Below are 27183 nucleotides of genomic sequence, written 5' to 3'. Positions count from 1 at the left end.
GGCCGTCGATGCTTTTGGGAGCAGGAGGAGGAGGAGGGTTGTGGGTGGTTTTTTCCTGCTGTCTCTGGGAGAGGAAACCAAACCTCCCCTTTCTGGGTGTTAACTCTCCAGCCCCCATGGGTTGGGTTTCAAACCACGTTTCTTAGGACTCGTTCTTTTGTAATAGTGATTTGTACTGTTGTTTTTATGAAGAGGCAAAAGCAACAAGCTGGGAACCGAAAAGGATATGCTCGTGGGTTTTGGTATTGTATAAATGAAGGTGAATAATTAACCTGTTACACTTGATATTTTTGCAGATCAAAAGAAGGAGGAAACTATGCCCACAGAGGGAGAGAAATCTCCCGAGGCAGAGAATAACAACAATAATAATAAAAAAGGGAAAACTGGAGGCTCACAGGTAAAGAACACACACCCGAATAGGGAAGTGCCCAAACTATTAGCATTAAAAATGAAATGTTCAGCTAACAGCATTTCCTGCTCAGGGCATCTTTCTTTGGGTTGGATGAAGCACAGTTGGTTGGATGCAGTGTTTTTACTGCCTGGACATGTTTGTTTGGTTGCATTTTGCAGTGATCAGCTGCTTTCCATGTAATAGAAGCATTTTTAATTTTTTTTCTTTATTTTGAGGGGGAAAAAAAGACTGAATTGATGATGCAGTTGAGGTCTTGGCTGTCACATAATAATTGATAATTAAAGACTTTTAAGAGCACTGTGTTTAAAGATTATTTACAGCAATTCATACTTCCTTTTTCAGAGCTGTATCACTGGTCTTTGTGCAGAAGCACCTTCTTGGGTTTTTTTTTTGCTTCCTGTGCAAACCTTAATGCTCACTTTTGATGCTTCATACTTGCACTCTTGTCCTGAACCCTTTCTGTTTTCTCTTTTTATGGATAGGATTCTCAGCCTTCACCTCTCGCTTTGCTAGCAGCCACTTGCAGCAAAATAGGAACTCCTGGTGAGAATCAAGGAACTGGACAGCAGCAGATTATTATAGACCCAAATCAAGGTTTGGTGCAGCTTCAGAATCAGCCACAGCAGTTGGAATTGGTAACAACTCAGCTAGCTGGAAATGCTTGGCAGCTTGTTGCCGCTGCTCCTTCTGCTTCAAAAGAAAATAATGTTGCTCAGCAAGGATCTTCTGTTGCTTCAAGTGCAGCAAGTCCCTCCAGCAGTAACAATGGAAGTACATCTCCTTCAAAAACCAAATCAGGCAATTCTTCTACAACAACCCCTGGACAATTCCAAGTCATTCAAGTACAGAATCCAAGCGGTAGTGTCCAGTACCAAGTGATTCCACAGATTCAGACAACAGAGGGTCAAATCAATCCATCCAATGCTACTGGTCTACAAGAAATACAGGGTCAAATTCAGCTTATTCCTGCAGGGAATAATCAAGCTATCCTCACAACTGCAAACAGGACAGCTTCAGGAAATGTTATTGCTCAGAACCTAGCAAATCAGACAGTTCCAGTCCAAATTAGGCCCGGTGTCTCCATACCACTGCAACTGCAAACTATTCCTGGTACTCAGGCGCAAGTTGTAACAACGCTACCTATAAACATTGGTGGGGTAACCCTGGCTTTGCCTGTGATTAACAGTGTTGCCACTGGAGGAAGTTCGGGGCAAGTTGGCCAGTCTACTGAGAGTGGAGTTTCCAATGGAAATCAGCTGGCGTCTACACCTGTCACTTCTGCCTCTGGTAGTACCATGCCAGAGTCTCCTTCCTCATCTTCCACTGCTACAACCACTGCCTCAACATCTCTGACTAGCAGTGACACACTGGTCAGCTCTGCAGAAGCAGGCCAATACACAAGCACAGCAGGCAGCAGTTCAGAGCAGGCGACTGAAGAACCTCAAACAACTGCTACAGACTCCGAAGCCCAGAGCTCCAGTCAGCTTCAGTCCAATGGACTACAGAACGTCCAGGATCAGTCAGGTTCCCTTCAACAGGTCCAGATCGTAGGTCAGCCTATTCTGCAGCAGATACAGATCCAGCAGCCTCAACAGCAGATTATTCAGGCCATTCCTCCACAGTCATTTCAGCTCCAGTCAGGGCAGACTATACAGACCATCCAGCAGCAGCCTTTGCAGAATGTTCAGCTGCAGGCAGTGAGCCCAACTCAGGTGCTCATCAGGGCTCCAACTTTAACACCATCAGGACAGATCAGCTGGCAAACTGTGCAGGTTCAGAATCTGCAAAGCCTTTCAAATCTGCAAGTTCAAAATGCTGGGTTACCCCAACAACTAACCATTACTCCTGTGTCTTCAAGTGGTGGCACAACCATTGCCCAGATTGCTCCAGTGGCTGTTGCTGGTACCCCCATCACTCTGAACGCTGCCCAGCTTGCTTCAGTACCTAATCTTCAAACAGTAAGTGTTGCCAACCTGAGTGCTGCAGGTGTTCAAGTTCAAGGAGTTCCTGTTACCATTACCAGCGTTGCGGGTGAGTGGTCTGACAAAGTTTTGGAGTTTTGCTTTTTTGTATGGTTGTCTTGTTTTGTTTGTAGTCGTTGTTTGTGGCTTTGGTTTGTTTTGGGTTTTTTTAATATTACAAGAATACCAGATGGTTTTAGATTAGCACTCTTTCTTCAGAATTTTCTGTAATGAACGTTAAACCCTTAACTGTGAGGAAATATCTCACACTTATCACTAATATTCAGATTTTAAAATAGGTGACATTTTTGCTAAACATTGAATTAATATTACCAGTGGTGTCAGATGAAATGAAACTGTTTGTATTTGATAAACTGTACTTAAATATTCTGTCCTCTGTCTTACTTAAGACTTGTAGGCTCCAGAAGTGAACATGGGACTTTACTGATAGAGCTTTGATATGCTTAAAAGCCAGCACAAAAAACCTTTTTCCAACCAGGCAGTATTCCTAATCTTCTTTTGAGGATGTAGAATGAGAAGTGACAATATGTGAGCTGGGATACCTTGTGTCCTGGCATGCATTCATGTGGAACTACTCATTGCATTCTGCACTAGCTCATAAAGTTGTTCCCTTAAAAGTTTGAGTTCTGCAAAGAGATTGAGTAGAATAATGTGTGCTTGCACATGGTTTCTGTGGCTTGCTTTAAAATAAAAGGATAATGCCAACTGGTGACTGTACTTCAGTACTTGCTGCTGAACTTTTGATATGTACTATGAAGTGTCTGTTTGGTTATGCTGGTCTAGTAGTTGGGAAAGGAGCTATTAAAAGGTTCTAGGTTGGATAACTGAACTTAGTTTTACAGTAAACTCTGTGCAAGGTCTCTGCAGTGTCCCACAAGGACACCTCTTTATGCAGAGCTTGCTGACTTTTAATGTTTTAGATAACTCCTGCCTAAATCAAGTTTTATCTTTGTCAACTTGGTAACTACTTACCTAAACTTGGCTTTATGTCATAAAAATCTTCTATTGTAGTAGTTACAATAAACTCTTCCCAACAACATCCTGACTATAGGCACAGTTTTTTACTATAAAATTGTTAGAAAAAACACATAATGTTTGACTGCTGTCAAGTCTGCATAAGCAAACATTAGTATCATATAGACTCTTAAATGGTTTGGTTTTTGGTTTTTATAATCATATGCTAAAATGAAAAATGTTTAACTGGGCAAAAAATTTTTCTTTTTGATTGAAATGTTTTTGAGGAGACATAACTACTAACATAGTTTAGTAGTAAGAAATTTGCTATTGGGAGAATTTTGTCTGTGTGGTACTTCTCAGCATGGAATGGCATGTTGAAATACTAAGAGCTGAGTTAGATGGCACTAAACCTGGCTTGTTTAAGAAGTCTCACACAAGCATTAATCTGGGTAATTAGAATTAAAATCTTGACCTTCTATTTAGCTGTAATGGTTCAAAGAGAAGTTTGGTTAGCTGTAGCTGAGCAGCTGCAGTCCTGTTCACCTTGGAACACTTTTTTTCCTGATAGGAAGGTGCTGGTTGATGGCTTTCTTAGACAGAAGTCTCTACTTTGGTAGGGGACTCCATAGGAAGCCTGCTTTGAGAACAGCCTAGATTTGAGGGTGCTGGAAAAACCTTTCTGCGTGTAGGTTTTTTCTTTGCTTACTAATGGTGTACTACTATTCAGTACACTCTAGCAGGTATTAGAGCAAGAGGTTCTGAGTATCATCTTTGTTGATTATGTTGACCCTACCTGTGCTTGCATATGATGTCTTTTGGAAAATAAAGGGATTGAGATTGGTAACTTGAGGATGAAAAAAGGGCAATGAATCACAAGTATGGTCCTGGACAAGCCAAGCCTTAGTCATACAGTGTTTATATGCTAACTAGACTACATTTTGTGACCATTGAATTCCTCTTCAATGTGCCCACTCTCTCATGCCCTGCTCCCAGTAGGCCTTACAGCTGTTTCCATAATTTTTTGGCAGCAGTGAATCATAGAAATGTAGAATAGTTTGGATTGAAAGGGGCTTTAAAGGTCATGTAGTTCAGCCCCCCTGCTATGATCAGGGACGTCTTCAACTAGATTAGGTTGCTCAGAGCCCCATCCAACCTGGCTTTGAAAGTTTCCAGGGATGGGTCATCTGCCACCTCTCTGGGCAATCTGCTCCAGTATTTTGCCACCCTTATTGTAAAAGCCCTCTTTCTTATGTCTAATCTACACCTACCCTCTTTCATATTAAGGTCATTCCCCATTGTCCTATCACTACATGCCCTTGTAGAAAGTTCCTCTTCAAGTCTATTGTATCCCCTTTAGGTATTGGAAGGTGCTATAAGGTATTCCCAGAGCCTTCTTTTCTTCAGACTGAACAACCCCATTTCTGCCCGCCTTTCCTCATAGAAGAGGTGTTCCACACCTATAAGTATTCTGACATTTTTTCCTTTCCTTTTTCAATAAGGTACTATTTCTCTCCCAGGACTTGATGTTAGGGAGAAAGAACAAGCTTTTTGAATGCAAGAGATTAGTTGTAATTTCCTTCTCTTACTTATCTCTGCTTCTGTCTTATGAAACTTCCTGATTCTACTCTGGGAATGGGAGACATGGTAGAATGTGAAGGAAAGGGAAGAGCATGATGTGCAGTCCTTAATGCTAATGTATTAAGATTACAAGGAAAGAATGGTTATGAAATAGAAAATTGCAAACATGCTAAGATCTAAACTTTGCTTGCCACCTAAATAGAATAAGCTGACTTGATCAGGGCTGTTAACTTCCTTGGGTTTGCTGGTTTTTATCTGAAATGTTGTTGTTGTTTTTTGTTGTTTTTTTTTTTTTTTTGTTATTCCCAGGCATCATTACAGGAAACCTTTTGAAAAACAAACAGCTCAGCTGCCTCAATATCTGCAGACTGGTATTTCTTTTCTGCAGTACCTGAGCTTGCCAGTGTGAAGTGTCTTGAAAATAAACTGAACTCTTCACAAGTAGTTCATTTGCCACAAATGAGCAGTAGAAGTAGGGGTTAGAAATGAGCTGTGTGGAGGATGTCCAGAAAATTTTAAGGAGAAGGCTGAGTGAAGAACTCATCCCATGCATTGATTCAGGTGCTCTAACTTTGTTAGGCAAAAGAAGTTATGTTGTCCTTCAATCAAACCCCTTCAATCAAGCCAGTTGAGTTTCTAGGAAAAAAAAACCTTTTAAAATCACAATAAAAAATCACAATAAATAACTGCTTTTGTATTTGTGTCATATTTCTGTTCCACGAACAGTGGTTTTCCTAGTTATTTCCACAGTGAGATATTTAAGCACATTTTTTCTTTAGTTTTTCAGTAGTAAATGAAACAGTAAAGCAGGAAAATACTTAATTTAAAATTATAACAGAATTGTTGATTTATAGAAAATTTTGATAAATGGGGGGAGTTGGGTTTTTTGCTGGATGGTTTTTTTTGGCTTTTTTTGGGGTTTTTTTTGGTTGGTTGGGGTTTTTTTGTTGTGGTTGTTGTTTTGTTGAATAGATTCTAAATTCCAAAAGAGAAAAATTTCACATTGGGAAGAAAAGCCTTAAGATCTTCTGGTAAATACTATATTTTGGTCTACCTTTCATAACTTTTGTTACTGAAAGTCTACTGTAAACCTAGCAAGATACACAAGTGTGTTTGGGGTTTCTTGTTGTTGTGTTTTTTCAGTTAAAAGTTCAAAACCTGATCCCGGTAAGTACCATACTTTGGGTTATACGTTGCATGTGGTCAAAAACGCAGGGCAAAGCAGAGACATTCTCACAATCTTTCACTTTCTGGCCTGAGAGAAAACTTCAATGTCAGTGATGAAAATTATTTTTTTACTGTGAGAGCTACTGAGTGCTCAGAGAAGTTCCAGACTCTCCATCTTCAGAGATATTCAGAAACTGTCTGGACATGGTCCTGGACAGCTTTCTGTAGGTGGCCCTGCCTGAGCAGGGTGGTGGGACCAGATGCTCCCCAGAGGTCCCTCAAAGTCTACACCAATATGTGATTCCATAAAATTTTATTAAGTTGTACAAAGTGTCAGTCAAAGGCATAAAATTAAATGTACAGAAGAAAGTTTTATTCTCATCCAGTTAAGTTTCTGAGCATTAAAACCAGATCTTTAATCAATTGTTTAATTAAGAGAAAGACAAACAACAGGCTACATAGAAACCACTGTGGTTGTTGAACATTCAGGGATCTACTAATACCTGCCTTGCTGTGAGATCAGTACCTGTCTTAGCCTTTTACCAAGCTACTTCTGCACTAAGTATTTCTTCTCTGCTGTCAGTTGCTGTTTTGTGCATGGTTCCCTGTGGAGGGGAATAGCCTGGAATGTTATAGATAGCAACTTCCTGAATTTTGCCTCTATGGTCTTGGAGAAAAGTAGATACTGCAGAATATCCTTGCCTTTTTTCAAGGCTTCTGCTGTGAGAGTTGCAGATGCAAGTTCAAAGGATTCCTGTCCCCAGCCCCTTTTTAAATTAAGGCAGATTTGTGTAGATGAGTTGATTGACACTGTAAGAGACTATGTGAAAGGAACTGCTTTTACTACTAGTTGATTCTAAGAAAAACATACAATTTGTAAAAATAGTTTCCTTTTGGTAGGTGGAGTTGTTTTGTTTGGTTGGTTAATTTTGGTGTTTTTCTCTTACTCTTGAGGGTTTTTTGGTGGACTTTTTGTGGGGTTTTCTGGTTGTTTTTTGTTTTGGTTTTTTTTTTCTTCAGAAAAATTCCCTCTTTCTTTATGAGAAAAAAATTAATAGATCAAACTTATATCTACCTTAATGATACTTCTTAGAGTACTTTTGTTACATGATGGTGGAGGTGTTTGCCCCATACAAAAGTGAATTAGATTATTTTGTTTTAAAATAGTGAAAAAAATTATTTGTATTTTATGTGTACTTTTTCCAAAATCACTTTTTTTAAGCAAAAGTAATCAGATTCCATCACCTTGCAACAGAAGTTCAAGCCTTTTCTCTTGAACATGAGTGGTGACATGCTCTGAATTATGGGGAATTTGGAGTTCATCCCCCCAAAGTAACCTGGGGCAATGACTTCTGTTCAGTGGAACAGACTGTTGCCTGGCAATAGTAAAGCTGGAGAGTTTTAAGTCTTTTGTAGGGGTGTGCGATGGGCTTCAAAATAGTTCCTAATGACAATGAAATCCAATGCCAAGTGTTCTTATTGAGATACTTAAAAATATATAATGAGCCTTGCCATTCTGTTTCATACTCTATAGTAATGTGAGCTACTCAGGCATTCTCTCTTTGTCCAGATACTTTCACATCACTGTGACTAGTAGTTATGCAATTTGTCAGTACCTTGAGGTCTCCTGACTTCTTGTGCATTTTCCCACTTGTCTGCATCCAGCTTCAGCCTTTCTTCAAGGCTTTCTCTTCCCTTTCCCTCTTAATTAAGTCTTGTTGTGTGACAGGCACTAGTTTTAGGACTTGCAGTTCAAAGACTCAATATATTGTTTAGACATGACTGTCTGGGTCAAAGTTTGATGAGGACTTTGAAGCATTCTATCCAATTCTTTAAACAGGGAAAAAAAAAAGGATTAGATTAACTGTATGTCACTCAATGACTGGAAAAAGGGAAACATCACACCAATTTTTAAAAAAGTTATAATTAGCAGTCAATAATTAGCAGTCAACCTAATCTCTGTGTCTGGTACAGTCATGGAACACACCTTCTGCCAGCTATGTCCAGGCATGTGGGTACAGAGGTGGTTAGAGACAGCCGACATGTCATCCCAAATGTATGCCAAACATGGCTTCACAGATGGCAAATGGTGCCTGACTAATCCAGTGGCCTTCTGTGCTGGAGTGACTGTATGGGTAGGTAAAAGAAGAGCTGCTGACAATCTACTTCATCTGCTGTGGCTTTTTGTGTGGGTTTTTGACATAGTCCCTTGCAGTAGCCTTGGAGAGATACAGATTTTATGGATGACAGGGAAGTGGCTGGATGGCTGCATTCAGAGTTACCATCAATGATTCGATCTCCAAATGTAGATCAGTAATCAATGATGTCCCTATACTGGGACCAGTACTGTCAGTATCTTTACTAATGATGTTGTGGGATTCTGTGCACCCTTGGCAAATTCACAGATGGCACCAAAATGAGCGGTGCAGCTGATGTGCTTGAGGGAAAGGATGGCATCCAGAGGGGTCTTGGCAGGCTTGAGAAGTGGGCAATGTGAGCCTCATTGTACTTAAGCAAGGCCAAATAAAGGTCCCCCCACCTGTGATGATGGAGTAATCTCAGTATGGATTGTGTGATAAAGTAATGGATTGAGAGCAGTTCTGTGGAGAAAGACTTGGGGATATTAGTAGATGAAAAATGGGATATGTGCTGGCAATGTATGCTTGCAGCCCAGGAAGCCTATGGTATCTTGGGTTACATAAAAACAAACAAGGCCAGCAGTTCAAGGGATGTGATTCTCTCTCTTTGCCACTGCTGTGAGACCTCATCCACAGGAGTATGCTGGGATCCCCACTAGAAGACAGGTACGGATCTGATACAGCTGGTCCAGAAGAGAGCCATGGAAATGATCAGAGAACTGAAAGACCTCTTGTATGAAGATGGGCTGCAAGAGTAGGGGCTATTCAAACTGGTGAAGAGAAAGCTCTGGGAGCCTTCCAGATATACAACAGGATCTTGTCAGAAAGACAGACTTTTTACCTAGACCTGTCGACAGTAACAGCACAAGGGACAGCAGTTTTAAACTGAAAAGGGTAGGTTTAGATGGGACATGAGGAAGAAATGCTTTACTCTGAGTGTAGTGAGACACTGGAACAGGTTTTCCAGAGAGGTTGTAGATGCCTCATCCCTGGAAGTGTTCAAGGTGAGTTTGGGTAGGTCATTGAGCAATGGGATCTAGCTGAAGATGTCTCTGCTCATCGCAGGGGAATCAGAGCTACATGATCTTTAAAGGTGTCTTGTGACCCAAAACATTGTATGATTCTATGAATATAAGATTCAGAAGTGTTTCTGACCCTCTCTCATGCTGACTGCAGGTGATGCATACAAAGAGCAGTGCTCAGATTCTCTTCCCTCATTCAGTCACCTGCATATTCCTGAACCAAAAGTGGGATTTTTTTAAAAATAAGTTTAATAGTTATCGGTAGATTTTTCTTCTCTGAATTTATCTTTTATGAGTCTGCCTATTTTTTATGCATTCAATATTTGTCTGCAATATATTGTGTTTTAATTGTTTCATAAGACATGTTTTTGTTTAAAGTTCTTAAGTTCCTCTATTATGAAAACTTAAAATACCTGATTCATCTTCATGCTATTCACAGTCTTCTATTACTCTCTATTACATATGCTAGATTTTGGAGGAGGGGAAGATGTTTAGTCTGAAGTCCTAGAATATTACACTTGTATTGTTTAACGAATGAAAATGCATTTTTGTGACAGCGTATCCTTTGGGGCTCCTCTTGTGTTAATGTAATGGTGTCTAGAAACAGAACTTGCTGAGTGGTATAGCTAAGCAAGAAGGGATTCCTGTAGGTGGCTAAGTTGAAAAAGGTTTAAAATAGCCACATTACATACAAGAAAACTGGCAAGTATAAACACCAAAGGTGGAAGTCAAAGGAGCTGAAGGATAGGGGTTGCATGATTATTTTTTTTAAATAACATGCAGTTATTTAAAGTTTATTTAGTTTCCTGGATCTTCATTGACAAGCAAGATGCAGCAAATATCTTGAAAGAAACAAGCTGCAAGCTGTGGAATCTGTAGTAAAAATATAAGTATAAAGTATTGAGCTGTATTAAAAAAAAAACAAGCAAAAAAAGGAATCTGTCTTGGTTTTTTACTTCATACTATGTGACTTGGCATTCTGAGAGCATAGATGGGAGGAGTATAGAAATATAGCATACTTTTTCCAAGTCATGAAAGGTCACAACTGTTCTCAGGCTGCCTTGAGTTGAGAATTGTTGCAGAACCACAGTGTTCTAAATATTATAGTGCTGGCATCCTTTTCAAATATTCCAAAGTAATTACAGGAGAAGCATTTAGTCTCCTAATGACAAAATTGCTTTGGTTATGGGATTTTCTTAAACTGAAATTCAATACAGTGGCAGAAACAGTTTGACAACAAACTGCAGTTGAAAACAAACATTAGCCATGGTGATGTTAGCATAAAAATAAAAGTGTCAATATAGTGGTTCTGAACTTGATGCCTAAGAAATGTGCAATCTGCCTGTTCAGATAAATTGCCAGTATGCCTCAGTAAAACTAGTCTTTTCTGCCTGACCTGTGAGTAGCAAGGCATGAATTCATCATTACTTGTAAAATAAAGTGGGAAGGGGAAGCATTTCAAGTACCAACTTTGCTGATAATTGCAAGGTAAAATAGGTTTATAATGAGCTATTTTTATGCTATAAACTTAAAGAACAAAATGTAAGCCTTAAATGTAAGCCCTGTCTTGAGAATTTTGCTATCCCCTCTCTCAATTCCTGTTGTCAGAAATTGGAGCATATAGAACAGGAAAAGAATTGGCTGAGCTTTCTTGTTCATAAAATGCCAAGGAAGTGAATTGAGTGATATGGCACATCTTCAACAGCTTGTTAGTATTTTTTTCTTTGTTAAAGCATACTTAGATGTGCACTAAGCCAACCTTCTTGTTCTTCCATTGCCACCTGGTGTGAGGGAAAGACAAGAAGTATATTCAAAATTTCATTTCAACAGCTTCCTCACTGTAACTTAAATTTTGGATTTCTAAGTCTTGTATGATTTTGGAGCTGGTAGATAAAATAAATAGTTTCTTACCGTTTTAATATATTAAAAACATTTTAATAGCAGTGGTGATTATTGAAAAAAGCTAGCTGTATATGGAATGGGATGTTATGTTCTAAGAGGAGTATTAATTTCAAGTGAAACAGTGTTATTATTGGGGGTTGCCCTGTGGAGAGCCAGGAGTTCGACTTGATGATGCTTGTGGGTCCTTCCCAACTCAGGATGTTCTATGATTGTTGAAAAACTCCTCTTTTTTTAGTGGTCAATCATTTTAATGGATAATTTAGTTAATAAAAGTAGCTTGATTTATATGCTGTAGCTTTAGAAGTAGTCAGGAGTGCATAATGAAGTATAATTTTTTTAAATTATATTTTACTCTGATTATGACATACACCAAAACAGTAGCTCTGGACATGTGTAGTCTCTTGAGAAATGTAGCATCAGAGCACATGCTTAGTTTATTTTGGGGTAGGGTTACAGTTATATTGATTTCTGTATGCATCTGTTCCTAACAGTGCAGTCTCCAGTGCTGCTGAAGTTGATAACAGTCATACACCTTGATCAGTTGGTCCTTGGAAAAACTGTCTCACCCCAACATGCATATTTAATGCACATTTAATCTTCATAGATTGGAAATCTAGTATTATTTTGTTGTAAAGAGAGAATTATCAGTTAATATCTTCCTGCTAAAAAAACCCTTGGGATACACATTAAGTACAAGCCTGAGTTTCCTTAATTATAGTTTCAAGTCATGATGTGACCGCTTTTCCCTGGAGAAAAATACTGAAGTTTAAGAAAAATGGGCCTTGATTTTCTTATTTCTTTGATCATCAGGAAGTAACTGACAAAAGCATGAAACTTTCAGTTTGCTCTGATCCAAAAAACAAGAATAGGTAAACAGTTTTGTAGGGTTAACAGTGTTAGAGAAAATGTCAGAACTTTAATGGTTTGGATCTTCCAGATTTATGTGGCCCTTCTTTTGTAATTCTATAATATGTGGTTTGCTGATCCTTGCCTGATAAAGGCTATAACAAAGTTTCGGGTTTTACATCTTTAATGAACAAGTTAGTTTTAATATTGGTCAGCCTATTCATCCACAGGCTGTTAATAAAAATAAAACTTGATGCTCATGTTTAGTCTTGCTGTATAAGATCTTTAAAAATGTTTTATGAATCTTGGGTTTTTTCCTGATAATAGCCTTTAAATTCCTTTGAATCTCTTTGCTTTTTTTTTTTTTGCATATCTACTTTTATCTTGACCAACATAATATTTCATACAGCCAAAATATTTACTTCAAGGAAATTCATGAACCTTCTAGTCAAGTGTAAAATACGTAAGCCAGCTAAAGCATAGACAAAATCCTATAAAACTCACCCAGAAAAGCTCCCAGCTACCTCCCAAAATCCAAATAGAGTACTGAAACCTTGGTTTATATTTTTTCATGTTAGCCTACTTCTGTCCTTTCAAGATTCAGTTATTACTACTTCATGGCAATACCCATAAATTGAATGGAGGTGCAGAAAATTATACTTTCTGAGTGTGTGTTTTTGTTACCATATGGCAGACGTGTTAGATAGCATTTGATTTTTGTTTTGTTTTGGGATTTTTGGTTTTTTTCACTTTGTTAGTTATTGACCTCCTCTAGTCAGACTGTGGAGACAGACAGTCCACAGGCTTCTTTCTAGTCCTATCCCTGTTTTAGAGTTAGGGGGAAGAGTTGAAGGAAAGAACTGGGCCACATTCTGCTCTGGCTATAAAGTAACTTAGTGAAACTTTTGGGACATTTGTTTGGTTTTGTTTTGGTTACCAATATGATTCTTTCACTAAAGGAAAAAAGATCATTTTTTTAAAGATACTTAAACCCCCTAACTTTATTGTCTTCTTCACTCTTGAAGCGGTAATTTCAACAGAAGTTAAGTGTAGTTATTATGCAATTCAGTAATTTTTTAACACACTGAGATTTAAAAATCTCTTGAAGAAGAGTATAGCAAGTTCTTACAAATATTGACAAAGTTAGCCATGGATAAAAGATAGAAACTTGCTGCAGTGCCCCTGTAGGAGGTAGAAAAGACAGATGTCTATTTGATGCTGCAGTTTGCACTGGAAACTTTCGGCTTGTAGTAGCATCTGGACACAATGCTGTGATTTGTGATGACCCTTGTAGTAGCTGGGTGAATCCAGTTCCTCTCCTAACTCCAAACTGATCTCTATAGAATGTGTGGGTCCTGTGTATCAGTGCTTGCAGTTTCTGTTCTGGGGAATTCTTCTTTTGTCACGTACTGTTTCTTCATAAATCTTTATTAACTACTGCTTAGAAAAGAGAGCAGAATTGTCAGCATACTGTATCATCTTCTCTGTAGATATTTAAATTTAGTGTTGTCTTTACATATATGTAATTTTACAATGTGATTTGTGCTTCTTTTTTCAGCATGAAACCTCCTTCATAGTAGGTTTTTTTTAAGCGAGGATCTCTAACTGTATTGACACATACTTTTAAACAATATTTAAAACTTGACTATACCTTAACCAAAGCATTATATTCTATTATATCATATAGACATGTTATTATAAGCATATTGTATTATAAATAAATATATAAAGTCTATAGATATTATCTTAGTGTAAATGATGTTTATGTCTTTGTGGAAAAAGAATATTAAAGGATGTTTTCAAGCTTACAGTATCTGGTTTATGCAGGGCAAGGGAAGATGAGAAAATTTTTTCTCATTGCTTTCTATCAGTGAGTTGTTAATGGGTGAGTTGCTGCATCAGCTCTGATGCCTGTAGAGCTTTGGAACTCTGCAGGCTGTCTTGTAGTAATATGCCTTGAATTATGGATTCTAACTGCAGCCTTTTCTTTCTTTTTAGAATACACAGTTGAACAAATTTTCTTCTTTGCAGCATTAGCCACTGTAGCTCTAGGTACATTTTGCCAAGCGTTTGTCAGATTTTGCAGTAAGGTGCACCCTACTGAGGTAACTGTCATTGCTGCTCTCATCTTTTGGCTGGCAAACATTGGTTGCACAATAGCAGCATGAAATGTATGCATTCTTTCTGAGGAACTGTGTACCAGAAAGTATCCTTTTCTTAGTCTTAAATTTCTCTTCTTTCCAAGATCCAATTTTCTAATGCTTTACTCTCATGATTTCTGTAGATCAATAAAGTCCTTTCCTTGCTGCTCTATTTGCCTCAGAGAGTAATCTGAGTTTTGTGCATGCTACTTCAGATGAAAAAGTGTAGGAAAGCAGGTGTAGTGTGTGGTAAAAGGAAGCTTGGTTTGACTTTAAATGGATGGCCAAACCTAATAACCAGTGATCAATCACTCTGTAGAAGTGATTTAGGTACCATGCATTAGCTTTCTTAAATCATTAAAGTGCTGTTATGGTTTTGCAAATTAATTTTTAACTGAAAATGTGATTGGGGTGTGTGTGTGTATTATTTGGTTTCATAGTAATTATTTAAAGTTGTTAATTTTTCTTGCATGAACGTGTTAAAACTCATGTAACTTGAGTACATGAGTAAAGTATATGTGGGAAAGTATATGTGAGTTTTACCTGCTAAGATACAATTTTAATGCAGAATTGGAAAGCTGAGCAAATGATGCTGAAGAATAAAGGATGTGCAAGCATTTATCTTTATAATCCTGTATCTCATGTTAATAAGTAATGCAGTTACTTAACGGCTTAAATGGGAAAGACTAGTGACTAAACCCCATGATAAAAGATCATGCAGGCTCTTTTATTTGAGAAGCTTAAAAAATTTCTATTTAGTCATAATCATATTTGTAATATTGCAATAAGTGAGACTTCTGTTGCACTTGATTTGTAATTAAATATTATAACAGGTTTCCTTACTGTATTCATTTTGTCCTATGGTCAAATAGTTACTATTCAAGAGCAAGAGAGAACTTAGGCCTGAGAGGAAATGAAATGCAATTTAGTATCAATGTTATTTTGTATTGATGTTATTTTGTAACAATTGGTTGTAACTTACCTTTATATCCTGACAGTATGTACAATAAAGCTCAGACATATGCAAGTTCAGTGATAATTTTTTTTTTATTGAGATATTTCACAATTTCAGGAATCATTACTAAAGAAATCACGGGAACTTGAGAAAACTTTCTTTATTCCAAAATAGAGAAATGACTGCTTTCACAGCTCATACAGAATAACATGCATGAACTGAAGTGTGACTTTGTTCCCTCATATAGTGACTTGTTTAGGCCTCTTTCTGAAATGTGTACTGAAACATGAGAGCTGTTGTTACTGAGGGGTTTGATTATGAATGGTGAAGTGTAGTGATATCAGGTCTTGTGGTTTGGAGAATGTCAGGAAGAAGCAATTTCAAGTGATCTCCTGATTTTAGCAGCATTTCTGGAAGGCTTTAAATAGCATTTAATGCCTCTAGTATGACTTTGAAAGGAATATTTTTAATAAGCCTTTTTTTCTCCATCTAGATATTGTCAAGAGATCATTCTCTTCCTGTGTGGATAACATTATCTCAACCACCTGTTTTTAGAGTAAGCAGGTTTGTTTGTTGGGTTTGTTGTTTGTTTTCTTCCAAAGAAGAAGCCAGTTTAGACCTAGATCCTCTCAACTGAAAAATCATCTCTGTTTTAAACTTCTAGAAGTTGCCCTCATTTAATTTAGTACGCTGCTGACAAACTCATTGAGTTTTCTCAGTTTCTTTTCTTTGACAGAGGTGATTTAAGAAATAATTAAATTCTCTTATCTTCCCTTTATATTCCCTTTGTTTTTCTTCCTCTTTAATAAATGCAAGTGATGTAAAAGTTAAACCTCCTAATGATCCATAGGATTCTAGTATATAGTTTACAAAAAAAATCCCATACAACTCAAGACTATAGCAGGCTCACTTTGAGATTTTGGGCATGTTCTGCCAGTTGTTTTGTGAAAAAATTCTGATTTTTCTTCAGGAGAAAAGATATTTCAACTGACCTAAAATACACTCCTGTTATTCTCAAAGAAGACTTTTATGTTTAACAGCTTTAAAATGAGAATAGATCCATTTCTACTCTGTGCATTACTAATGTGCTTGTTGGGGTGCTCTCTCAGGAGTTCAAAACAAAAATTAAGTCCAATAATTACATACTGAACTTCTCAGTGTTTTTTTCATGGCTGTGTAAAGTTCTGACAAAGAATATTTATCATCTATGTGTGCTTTCTTCAGTTAGTCTTTTACCTCAAAAAACTAGATTTGCTTATTGAATGTTGTGGCTTGGTTCTTCAAATAAGGCAATTTGCATGATATTTTGAGAGCTTCAGAACCTTCTGTGCTGAATTTAGTAAGTGGAATTCAAGGGAAGGGAGTTTAAAATAGTGACTCCATGAGATTAATTTAAAGGAGAAAAATCAATATGCATATTAGAAAATGTTGTAACTAGTTAATTCTAGCTAAAGAGCAGTCAACTTACTACTGTTTAACTGAAACCATGTGGGGAGTGTAATTGTCTGCCTGAGCAACTTTCCTTGGCATTGTCCCCTTTGTATTTTTATTGTCATTTTTCTGATTATTGTGAATCATTTCTACTCAAATGTGTTACTGTATTATGTTTAATAAATACTAGCTCAGTAGTGTGTATCCTATATTCCAAGATACGCCTTGTCCTTACATGGGTGAAGGAAAGTTCAGAAAGGTAGTGTGTGTGTCAGCAGTGGTATTTAATATTCTGAAGAAGTGTCAGAAGACCCTTGTGGAGTTGGTCGTCTCATTATTTGGACAGTGAAAGTTGGTTCATATGGAATCAGCAAAATATATTGGATTTTTAGAAATGCTGAACAGGCTTCTCTATAAATGTCTATTTGTCATATCCTAGAATTATATCCTGAATATTAACCAATAATCATGGGATGAGAAAAGGAGTCATCCTTCTCAGGGTTCAAGTGTCGCAATTCACATCTTACTTGAAAAGCCTTGGTTTGACAGCTGTCTTGGTTTAGGGTAAATTTAGGAAGGATTTTTTGAAGGGGTCTCTTTAGAAAGCAGATTTAAGTGATCCTTCCCCCAACCAGTTTGGGAGGTAAATTTTCTCTGAGAGAAGTGGAAAAAACTGTTTATTTAATGAGCAAAGTACTCACAAACATGAAAAAAAATTAATAATATTAAGCAATAAAACCTCTCTTTGCTCTGAAGAGATGGTAGATTCAGAGATTCAGAGTCTAAAGTTGTTTTTCTTTTTGTAGGCATGGCTTTTTTCAGGTTAGGAGCTGCCAAGGCAGCGTCCAAGGGGGGGCGTGGTGTGGCCGTGTTGGTCTTCTGGACTGGAGCAGCAGAGTTGAGCAGTTTCTCTGAAGAAGCCACAGTCTAGAGAAAAACCTTTTGTCTTGGCTAGTGAACTGGAAGCTAGTTTAAAAGTAAAGAAAGACTCTCCGTTTTCTCTTCCCGGCTACATGGCTGCAACCTCCGAGAGCACTCTGAGAGCTTTACCTTTCTCTTGCTGTCCGTGCTAGGCAGCACAGTCGGTGAGAAAAGGAATTTCAAGGGAGTAAAAATGAAGTTTCTGCAGATAAATGGTGTGCATCTTTTCCCTCTGCCCTTTGCTCTGTCTGTCTCTCTGGGCCTAGTTGAGAGCTACAGGGCCCATTTCTGAGCAAAAATACAGACTGTGAGGATACCACATCATAAAGTCACCTCAGGACAGCCCAGGGAAAGGTTGCATCAAAACTTTAATACCAATTCAAGAAAATCAGAGAGAAAGAGATAAATATCCTCTTCAAACTGAGTTCTGACCACAGACTGATTAGGTCTCAGGACTTCTTTGCTCCAGTAGGACTTTGTGGCATAAATGGAGTCATCCTTCTAACAGACTGTAATAAGAAAGTGTAATTCTTAACAATGTACTCAAAAATGTGACTGATAATGAAACTAGAATAGGAGGCTGCAGTAGGTCACAATATCTGTTATATCTTTAACTTTAGTAGTGACCATTCACAGATGCTTCATTTGTAGCGCAGCTCTGTGAATTAAAGGAGTTTGCACCTTGGGTATGTTTAACAGATGGGCAGTGGATTGTGCTCTGTGAAAGACTGCACATTGAGCAAGTTCTTCGTTTTCATTTACCTTTGGCTCACCAGAAAGTGTGCCTGGTTTTTATCACAAGCAGTCACATTATCATATTAATATTATCATATTAGGATAAGCATTAGATATTTTTTTAAAAATAGCCTTTTTTTTGACTCTAGCTGTTTATAGCACTCAGTGTTCCAACAGTTTAACAGCCTGACAAGGAGCTGCCCCAGGACTAGTACTTTCTTTGGAAGGTCTAGTGTCCTGTTCAGCCACTGTTAAACCAAAGTACTTTATATTACTATTTGCATTTATATCATGATGTTCTTCTCACCCTATCATATTCTCCCTCAAGGATTATCATGAGTGCTTTTCTTTCCTATTAAAGTATAGGAAATAAATATATTTCCACTACATTGCTATTCTGAAAATAAAGACTTGGTTCTATCCTAAACATATGGGGACTGCACTCAAGGTTAAGCCTTTGCTGCTGATACCAGAATCCTTTTAGATTTTTTGTTTGTTTGTTTGTTTTAACTATATGTCCAATAGCAAGTGGGGTTCAAACGCTATCTCTTAGGGGCTTGTCGTTGTTCTTTTCAGAGAACTGAAAACATTCAGTGTCTGTCAGTATTTGTGGCCTTCTTAAGAAGACAAGGAATTCATGTTTATTCATATCTAGGCAGGTCAGATGCAACTTCCAGTCATAAACTAAGGGAAATAACTGGGTAAATTTGATCAGTGCTTCAGGTGAAAATAACCTGGTACTGACCTAGGCAGAAACCAGATTTATTCTATTTCCTGTAGCCAGCAGTAGCCTTTAGATGACAAATCAAGTCACTTTGGGAGGTTCTCTGTATATCATGTTCTTCAGTACTAACCTATGTGCATGTATGTGGTGGTGTTAGGTGGTGTGCATTAGATTTCACCTCTGGCTGTTACACAAGATATTCTGTGCAAGCATCCATTGCCCCTCAGCAATCATGTGACTGAAGTAGTCATTGTCCCATGCTGGGCTATGTGTCAACTCACTCAGTAGCTGGCACTTGAGGCTTCAGAGTGCTCTTCTTATCCCCATTGGTGGTGCCTGTTATGTTATGGATGCTACAGAAACCATTAAACCCCATTCAGATATCTCTGAACCATGTTATCCCTGAGGAATTTCTAAATTTTAAATGAATGCTTTAATACTGAGGACTAGTATTTATACATTCCTAAATATTGAATTCTGCTCTAAAGAATTCTGGTTGACTGTTACACTCTCTAAATAAGGTGAAAAAAAGGGTATTTCCTTTAATTTCACAGTTGTATGAAGACAGTGAATTTTTGAAAATGGCAGCATCAAATTATATTTTGTCCCATTCCTGTTACTAAGAGGGCTGGCATTCAGTCATACTGTCATATTGTGCCTGGAAGTCATCTCTGTGTCAGATTCAGTTTATTATATGTATTTTCTAAGTCTGTATACTACTAACTTTTAAAACAAACATAATATTACTTTGTTGTTCAAGAAACTACACTTCTTACCTATGTTGGAATAGTTTCTTTTGGTTTAATATCAAGCCAGTAATCCAGATTTCCTTAGATCAAGAAAGCCAATGAGATAATGGACTTACACAATGAAGCTGAATTCTTCCTTCATTGACTCAGTCTTGGAATTATATTTGATTCCTTCCCTGGGGAGGCTATTCTGGTGATCAACCACCCTCTCAGTGAAGAGTCTTTTCTTAATGTCCTACCTGAACTTTCCCTGGTGCAGAATCGTGCCATTCCCTCATGTCCTATCGCCAGTCACCAGAAAGAGAGGAGATCAGCACCTCTCCCTCCACTGCCTCCCTTGAGGAAGGTGTAGACTTTATGGAGGCCACACCTCAGCCTTCTCTTCTCCCAACTAACAAACCAAGTGACCTCAGCTGTTCCTTGTACATCTTGCCCTTGAGACCTTTGACCATCTTGGTCCCCTCCTCTGGACACACTCTAACAGTTTGATGTGCTTCTTCCACTAAGGCACCCAAACCAGCTCAGAGTGCTCGAGGTGAGGCTGCACCAGTGCAGAACAGAGCAGGACAGTCACTTCCCTCACCTGGCTCACTGTGCTCTGCTGATGCACCCCAGGGTACAGCTGGCCCTTTCAGCTGCCAGGGCACACTGTTGACTCACCTTCAGCTTGCCATCAACCCAAACACAAGATCTCTTTCCCCGGGGGCTGCTCTTGCTTCTTTTCCCCCCATTTATAGTTCTAACCAGGGTTACCCCATCCTGAGTAGAGAATCATGCAAAACAACAATCTCAAAAAAGCTTTGGTTTGTTAGCTTGTTCAAGTCTAGTCCTAAGTTTCTTTTTCGTTCAGAAGTTCCTTTCTGGCTCGATGTTGATTCAAGACAGATTGTAAGAGAAGTGACAATTCTATAAGTGCCATAAAGCAACTTCTTAATTAGCTAATTGTAGTTTTCTGAATGCAGATATAGTTCAAAGGTTATTAGGGAGACATTAATTGGCAATTGACTGAACTATATCTCTGTGTAAGATTTTGCCTATCTCAGCTTTTAAGAAAAAGAATACATTTGTAAAACTAGTTAATTTTTCTTAGTATCAGTCAGTAATTTGGAGTCTTGTGCTGTTTTAATAGCAAATTTCATTAAACTAACAGGTAGGTAATACTTCAGAAAAATGTCTGGATTTAATATTTTGTTTGTGGCTTCCCTTAACACTAAGTGGATTTTTGTCCACCTAATGTAAATGTGTAAAGTTTATTTGTGCATTTCACTTATTGGAATAACTAATAAAAGGTACAAACAATTTTTGTTTTACAGGTCAACAGCAAGGACAGGATGGAGTAAAAGTACAGCAAGCCACAATAGCTCCTGTAACCGTAGCAGTAGGTGGCATTGCTAATGCAGCAATTGGTGCTGTTAGTCCCGATCAGATAACACAAGTGCAGCTTCAACAAGCTCAACAAGCTTCTGACCAGGAAGTGCAGCCTGGCAAGAGACTGAGAAGAGTTGCCTGCTCATGTCCTAATTGCAGAGAGGGAGAAGGAAGGTAAATGTAACTTTTATCAGTATGTATTTAAGCATCTTATCACAGCTTGCCTCATTTGGGAATGAGATTGTCCTATATTGCCTAAATTTTGAATGCTTTCTATTAGAAAGTACATTTGTGTGGGCTTTTTTAGACGGGGATTAAAATTGCCTCTATTAGCATGAAATGTTTCTCCTAATACCTGGTAATGTTTTAGAATATAACTACTTAGCTGTTTAAATATGATCTTTTTAGAGGCAGCAATGAGCCAGGAAAAAAGAAACAGCATATCTGCCATATTGAAGGCTGTGGAAAAGTTTATGGCAAGACATCTCATCTTCGGGCACATCTGCGCTGGCACACCGGTGAAAGACCATTTGTGTGCAACTGGATCTTTTGTGGCAAGCGATTCACAAGGAGTGATGAGTTACAAAGGCATAGAAGAACCCACACAGGTTGGTCATCCCTCTCTGTAGCCATAGTAAAGCAAGTCTGATTTGTAGTGGCCATAGTTAAACAATGGTGTCAAGATTCTCACTAAGCTGAAAATTACCCTTAAATGTGAAAAAAGTAACTTTAAAATAAGGAAGTGGTAGGTTCCAGTTTTCATTAATTTAGGCTGATTGTGAATCATATAAATATAAAGGGATCTATTCCAACTGTTCTTTTGTATGTAGGCTAGAAAGAGATGACCATTTCATTATAGATAGCTGATGCACATTAGCTAGTGCCTGGTCTAAATGTAACAAATTTAGGTCAGGCACATAGGATTGGCCATGGACCAGGGTTGTTGTTTCCTCACTTGGATTAGCTCAGTCCTTAAGAAATTTATTAACCTAGTCCATACACTAGATTTGGTCTTTTTGGGAAATTTCCTAGTTTCAAGTGGGAACTGATAAAGCAAAGTCTCTTAACAGTTCAGAATGGAAGAGCTGGTGTTTTAAAAGCTGAGAAATTTTATCAGCCTTCATATTTTTATCCCCAGGAGAGTATCTCCCCCTCCCTGTCCCTTCTCCCCCAACTTAGAGCACCTGATGTCTAAGCACTAATTACATTTGAACAGTAACAGGACCTTTGGTAATTGAATTTGTCTCTCTTGGTGTAGATTTCATACATCTTCATAGAGCATTGGAATTCATGTTTCTGAATTTGTTTCCCATTGCTGTAATCTAAATTTAAAAAGCATTTTTAAAAAGTTGTTCTTTGAGTGCTTTTACCTCCCTTGCTCTGGTAGGTTTATGGAAGTTTATGAAAATTCTCTGGTGTCCTGAAATTCAAACTTCTCGTCAGATGATCACAGCACAGTAAATACTTGTTGAGAACATTTCAGTAGTGGGGAGTAGGTGGCCAAAAGCCTGTGACTGAACAGAACACACCTGGAAATGAGACAGATAGAAACAGTGTCCTTATAAAGACACTTTGAGTGTTGAATAGAATAGGGTGAGATTCAGATGATCAAGCAGTGTTCAGTGCTCTCTTTCAGTAACATGTTGGTTTTCTTTTTCTTCTTAAAAAGGTGAAAAGAGATTTGAATGCCCAGAATGTTCTAAAAGGTTTATGCGAAGTGACCATCTCTCGAAACATGTCAAAACTCATCAAAACAAGAAGGGTGGTGGAACAGCCCTTGCTATTGTTACCTCAGGAGAACTGGACTCTTCAGTTACTGAGGTTCTTGGTTCTCCAAGAATTGTCACTGTTGCTGCCATTTCTCAAGATTCAAACCCAGCAACCCCTAACGTTTCAACAAACATGGAAGAATTCTGAAAGGATCATTTATATGGACACCTAGTGCTGCACTTAAGTTTACATACCTTTCAGGATATGGAAGTGGGCTGGTAAAGTGGATTACAGAGCAGGAAATCTTTTTTTCAGTCATGACTTCTGTAAGTGTTCCAGGTTGGAGGGTCAGCATGGGAAGTGTACACCGGTGCAACAAGACAAAAATTTCAAAAATACAAACAGCGCAAATTGATGACTGGATAAACAGATAGAGGAATAATATTTCCATACTGTACTTTTTTAGTTATATATCTGTATATTCTGTAATGATTTTAAGTGAACTTTACCCCCCTATTTTAGCACTGTATGTTAATGTGTTTATAAAATCTGATAGTATCAATGTAAAACTGGGTGGACCTTGACTAGGATTAATACCATTTGATGAAGGCACTTTGTTTTTAACATAAATTTGTAATATTTTAATGAGAGCATCCTTTTCCCATAAGGCGCAGCAAAACAGAACACAGGATGAACAACAGTGGACATATTTTGGGGTTTTGCTCAGTCCATACAACACATCGGTTAATTTTGGCCATCTTTTCTCAAATTTTGGAATTACTCAAATAGCAGCTGAATGATGCGTGCTGCAAAGTGATTCTGAGGTGGGCCTCAGATTAATTTTGACTACTACATTATAGTAGTGTGTACAAATGACAATCAGTGAGTTCTAATTCCTCTCTTTGTGTGGAGAGCTAGGCTATTAGTAGAATTAGTTTAAACAGTAGGAAAGATAAAACCATAGAAAGATATTAACATATGATTTACAAAAGTAATGGTATCTTTATGTAGAAAAAAAATTGTGTCAATTTTGGTAATTCATTTCATTTTATATTTTCCTGCCCGTCTGCCCATGGCAAGGAGGTTGGAACTAGATGATCTTTAAGGTCTGTTCCAACCCAAACCATTCTGTGGTTCTATGATTCTGTATTTTCAAACATCTGTGGCCCATTTCTAACTCATAGATAACTTGAATCTTAAAAACTCAACCTTAGATGTTTGATTGTTTTAATTTTGTTAGAATTCATGGAAATCAATCTGACAACTGAGTGTTGTCCAGTATGTCCTCTCTGTAAATACTAGTTTATTATGTTGTGGTTAATGTGCTGAGTTCTTTGTGCTTTGACTTAATAGCCAAAGAAAAAAAATTAATTATCACATTTAATAAGGAAAGAAGTAAGTAAACATTTTCTCTTTCCCCTCAAATATTACCACCACTTTTCAAGGATAGTATGTAGGCTGGTAATAAATATCTGTTACCTATCAAGTCTTATATTGATCCTCCAACCAAAACACAAACTGGGAAATAGAAATATTATCATCTTTTTTGGACATGACTTTTGGTTTCAAAGGTTTGGTTACATTTTCAGATGTGACAGTGAATATAAAGGAAATATTAAAAAAAAGAAAAAAAGAAAAAACAACAACAAAAATTGCATTTTCTATGTCAAAATTAGTAGTAGGTAAAAGGAGGAAAGATGGCCAAATATTTCATACTCAGGATTTTTAATTACTTCCCCTAGGCATAAATACAACCTTTTACATCTACAGTCACTTGTTAATAAATTCTCATGACCAGTTTTTAAGGAGATTTATACACCAAAATATTTTAATGTAACTGAAGGAAGTACAGTGCAAGAAGAATAAGATGTTTTTCTTTCCCCTAAAAATTATGAAAGAAAGAATGTGTGTGGTAGCTGTTGGTTTGTAAGACGTAACAGGTACCCTGTGCATTCCCTAAAGATCATATACTTCTCATCTGAACAATTTATCAATCTTGTGGTGTTTTCTGTATTTTTGAAGCAAAAGAAATGCCATTGTTTACACTGTGTACACTTTAGGCCAGCCCTTTGTAGCAAAATACTAAGCTGAGGGTATTTTATACTTTCAGTTTACATAAAAAGCTTTGAGATTAAAGAAAAACAATTTTACACTGTGGTTATAAATTTCAAGTTTCTTAAAGCTTTTTTAGACTTGTAACAGAGTCTTTAAATTTTAGTTGGGTTTTGTACATTATTTTGTATATTTTATTTAAAGTACTCTTAACTGATGTATCTGGATTTAAAACATCAAAAGCAATTAGGTGTTACATTTAATACAGATGAACATTAGGTAGTATTAACTGTTAATTTTATTATAAAGGAAATGAAACGTCAAAGATATATTTTATCATTATGCTTCACAATCAGTGCTCTACATTACTTTATGCAAAGAAGAACTTTCCTAATGTTAATATCATATTTCCTAAAAGTTAACAGTTTTGTAAACTGAAGTTACAAGCATTCTGCACAGCCATTTCATATGTAATTTTTTCATGCATACTTATGTATGCAGATAGGAAACTGAAGTAATTTTTAATCTGCAATGAATCCCTATTATAGATGTATCCAAATCTAAATCTGGTTGGCTTCATAGCATCTCAAGTACATTAACTTGTGTTAGCAGGTGCACATTTTACCGCTGGAATTAGAAACATTCTGCCAGTCTGTTCTGCATACCATTCTGAATCCACTTTTCTGTCTTAAAAGGATCGTAAATTTCAATGTCCTTTATTTGACTCAGTGGGATATAGCTGTTGTAAGTAATAGGGCACAGATGTGCAGTAGTATCTTGTTTAATGGCATTTCACTGTTCATTCCCTTTGCCACCATTAAAATTTTTGCTTTATTGTAATTATCAGTGCAAAGTGTATTTACCATGGTAGAACTCCAGTGTTAGAATAGTTTTTTTCTTACAATATACTTTCTTTGGTTAGGTTTGTGTATGTGTTGCCGATTACATTAGCAATTGGTGTTAAGTCATTATTTATCACATTCTTTCACGAGAGCAGTAATAAAAGTGTGTAATCTAGGAGAAAAAGTTAATTTGTCAAAGTTAAGTAAGCATGATGTTTAGGTCCTATTTTTCAATTTTATAACTGTTTTATTGCAACAATATTTGTATTTAAGTCTTCATTTTAATGCCTTGTGGTGTTTTTTTATGCATGTCACTGAATTGTCATCCCGCAAGAATTGATGTGCAGCATAGGGTATTAAATCTACATAATGATTTTGAAACAGAAAAATAGTTGATGGTAAAAATGTAAATGTTTTGCAAAAATTCCTTATAAAAAAAGTTTTGTAGTAATATTTCACTTGTAAATTTTTCTAAAAAAAAATGGAAAAGGAAAAAAATGAGAGTAACATTTCCCCACATCTACAATTTAGAAATTAATTCTGCCAGCAAAGCCTGTAAGGCATTAATCTGACACTTTTACAATGCTGATTTGTATAATTTTTTGGTGGGTTTGGAACTAAAATCATGTACAAGTTGTTGCCTGCAATAACATTTTGCAAGTAACCTATTAAAATTCCCTTGAGTTTAAAAGGTTTCTTCATTTAATTGCTTACAATATAAAGCAGCAATAAATAATGTTTGTATGATAATCTGTTCATCAAGAAGAACACTAGAAAACAAATGCTTCTCAATGGGGAAAGGTTGGCAGCAGCTTCTGGATTTGTGTAATTAAGACCTGTACTTGCTGGTCAGCGTTTCCCAACTGGCAAACTCCCAGCAGGGAATTAAACCAGCAGATTCTAGCTCAGCATGAATTCTGTGGGGTTTGTTCAGCTCTAGCAAATGGAAGCTACGGTTGTTCCTGAACACACCAAAGGAATAACCAAAGGGGGAAAATTCCTAAGGTAAGGAATATGTGCATACACACACACACACACACACACACACACACACACACATGGACAGATAAAATAGAAATTTAGAAAATGGAAGATAACTCAGTTTGATAAAGCATCAAAGTGTCACTGTGTTGCACACAGGGAATGAATATAACAAATAGATGGAAACCTGAAAGTACTGACTTCAACTCGTGGAAAATATATTGAGCTTTTCTTAGTGAAATGTCAACAGGCTCCTGCATTGTGTTATACTAAAATAACTTTTATGGTATGCCAAATTGCTAATGATAATGTTATACTATTTTTTTTTTAATCCTAAAAATTTTTATGTACTTTACTGTACTTTTGCAGTAAATAAGTAATGCTGTTTCACAAAGGAAGAAATACATAGAGGATCACAGGATCATTTAGGTTGGAAAAGACCTTTAACATTGTTGAGCTCAACTGAAAAGCTAACACTGCAAATCCCACCACTAAAACATGTCCCTGACCACCACATATACACAAAAGAGGGCCACTTCCTTCCATTTTCAAAAAGATTTATAATTTATA

General features: G+C 37.2%; 1 protein-coding gene across 2 annotated transcripts; it reads left to right on the top strand.

The window, feature by feature from the left end:
• Nucleotides 1-25: 25 nt before the first annotated feature.
• On the top strand, nt 26-26323 carry SP4 (Sp4 transcription factor). 2 transcript variants are annotated; one of them, XM_031057651.1, is made up of 5 exons: nt 26-259; nt 895-2443; nt 20974-21202; nt 21437-21636; nt 22698-26323. In XM_031057651.1, exons 1-5 carry the CDS (start codon nt 254-256, stop codon nt 22943-22945), a joined length of 2232 nt encoding a protein of 743 aa, XP_030913511.1. In that variant the 5' UTR covers nt 26-253; the 3' UTR covers nt 22946-26323. The 2 variants fall into 2 exon arrangements, with proteins under 2 accessions (XP_030913511.1, XP_005421815.1); XM_005421758.3 differs by lacking the exon at nt 26-259 and adding an exon at nt 272-397.
• The last annotated feature ends 860 nt before the right edge of the window (nt 26324-27183 follow it).

The sequence above is a fragment of the Geospiza fortis genome, unplaced genomic scaffold (genome assembly GCF_000277835.1).
Source record: "Geospiza fortis unplaced genomic scaffold, GeoFor_1.0 scaffold95, whole genome shotgun sequence".
NCBI classification, from domain to species: Eukaryota; Metazoa; Chordata; class Aves; order Passeriformes; family Thraupidae; genus Geospiza; species Geospiza fortis.
The sequence above is the reverse complement of the archived record's forward strand: the minus strand, read 5'-3'. Positions and strand labels throughout refer to the sequence as shown.

Excerpts from the sequence above, each read along its gene's own strand:
- SP4 (XM_005421758.3), top strand. The coding sequence starts at position 317 with ATGCCCACAGAGGGAGAGAAATCTCCCGAGGCAGAGAATAACAACAAT. Across the intron at positions 2,444-20,973 it reads TACCATTACCAGCGTTGCGG|GTCAACAGCAAGGACAGGAT; the intron begins GTGAGTGGTCTG and ends TTTGTTTTACAG. Across the intron at positions 21,203-21,436 it reads TGCAGAGAGGGAGAAGGAAG|AGGCAGCAATGAGCCAGGAA; the intron begins GTAAATGTAACT and ends TGATCTTTTTAG.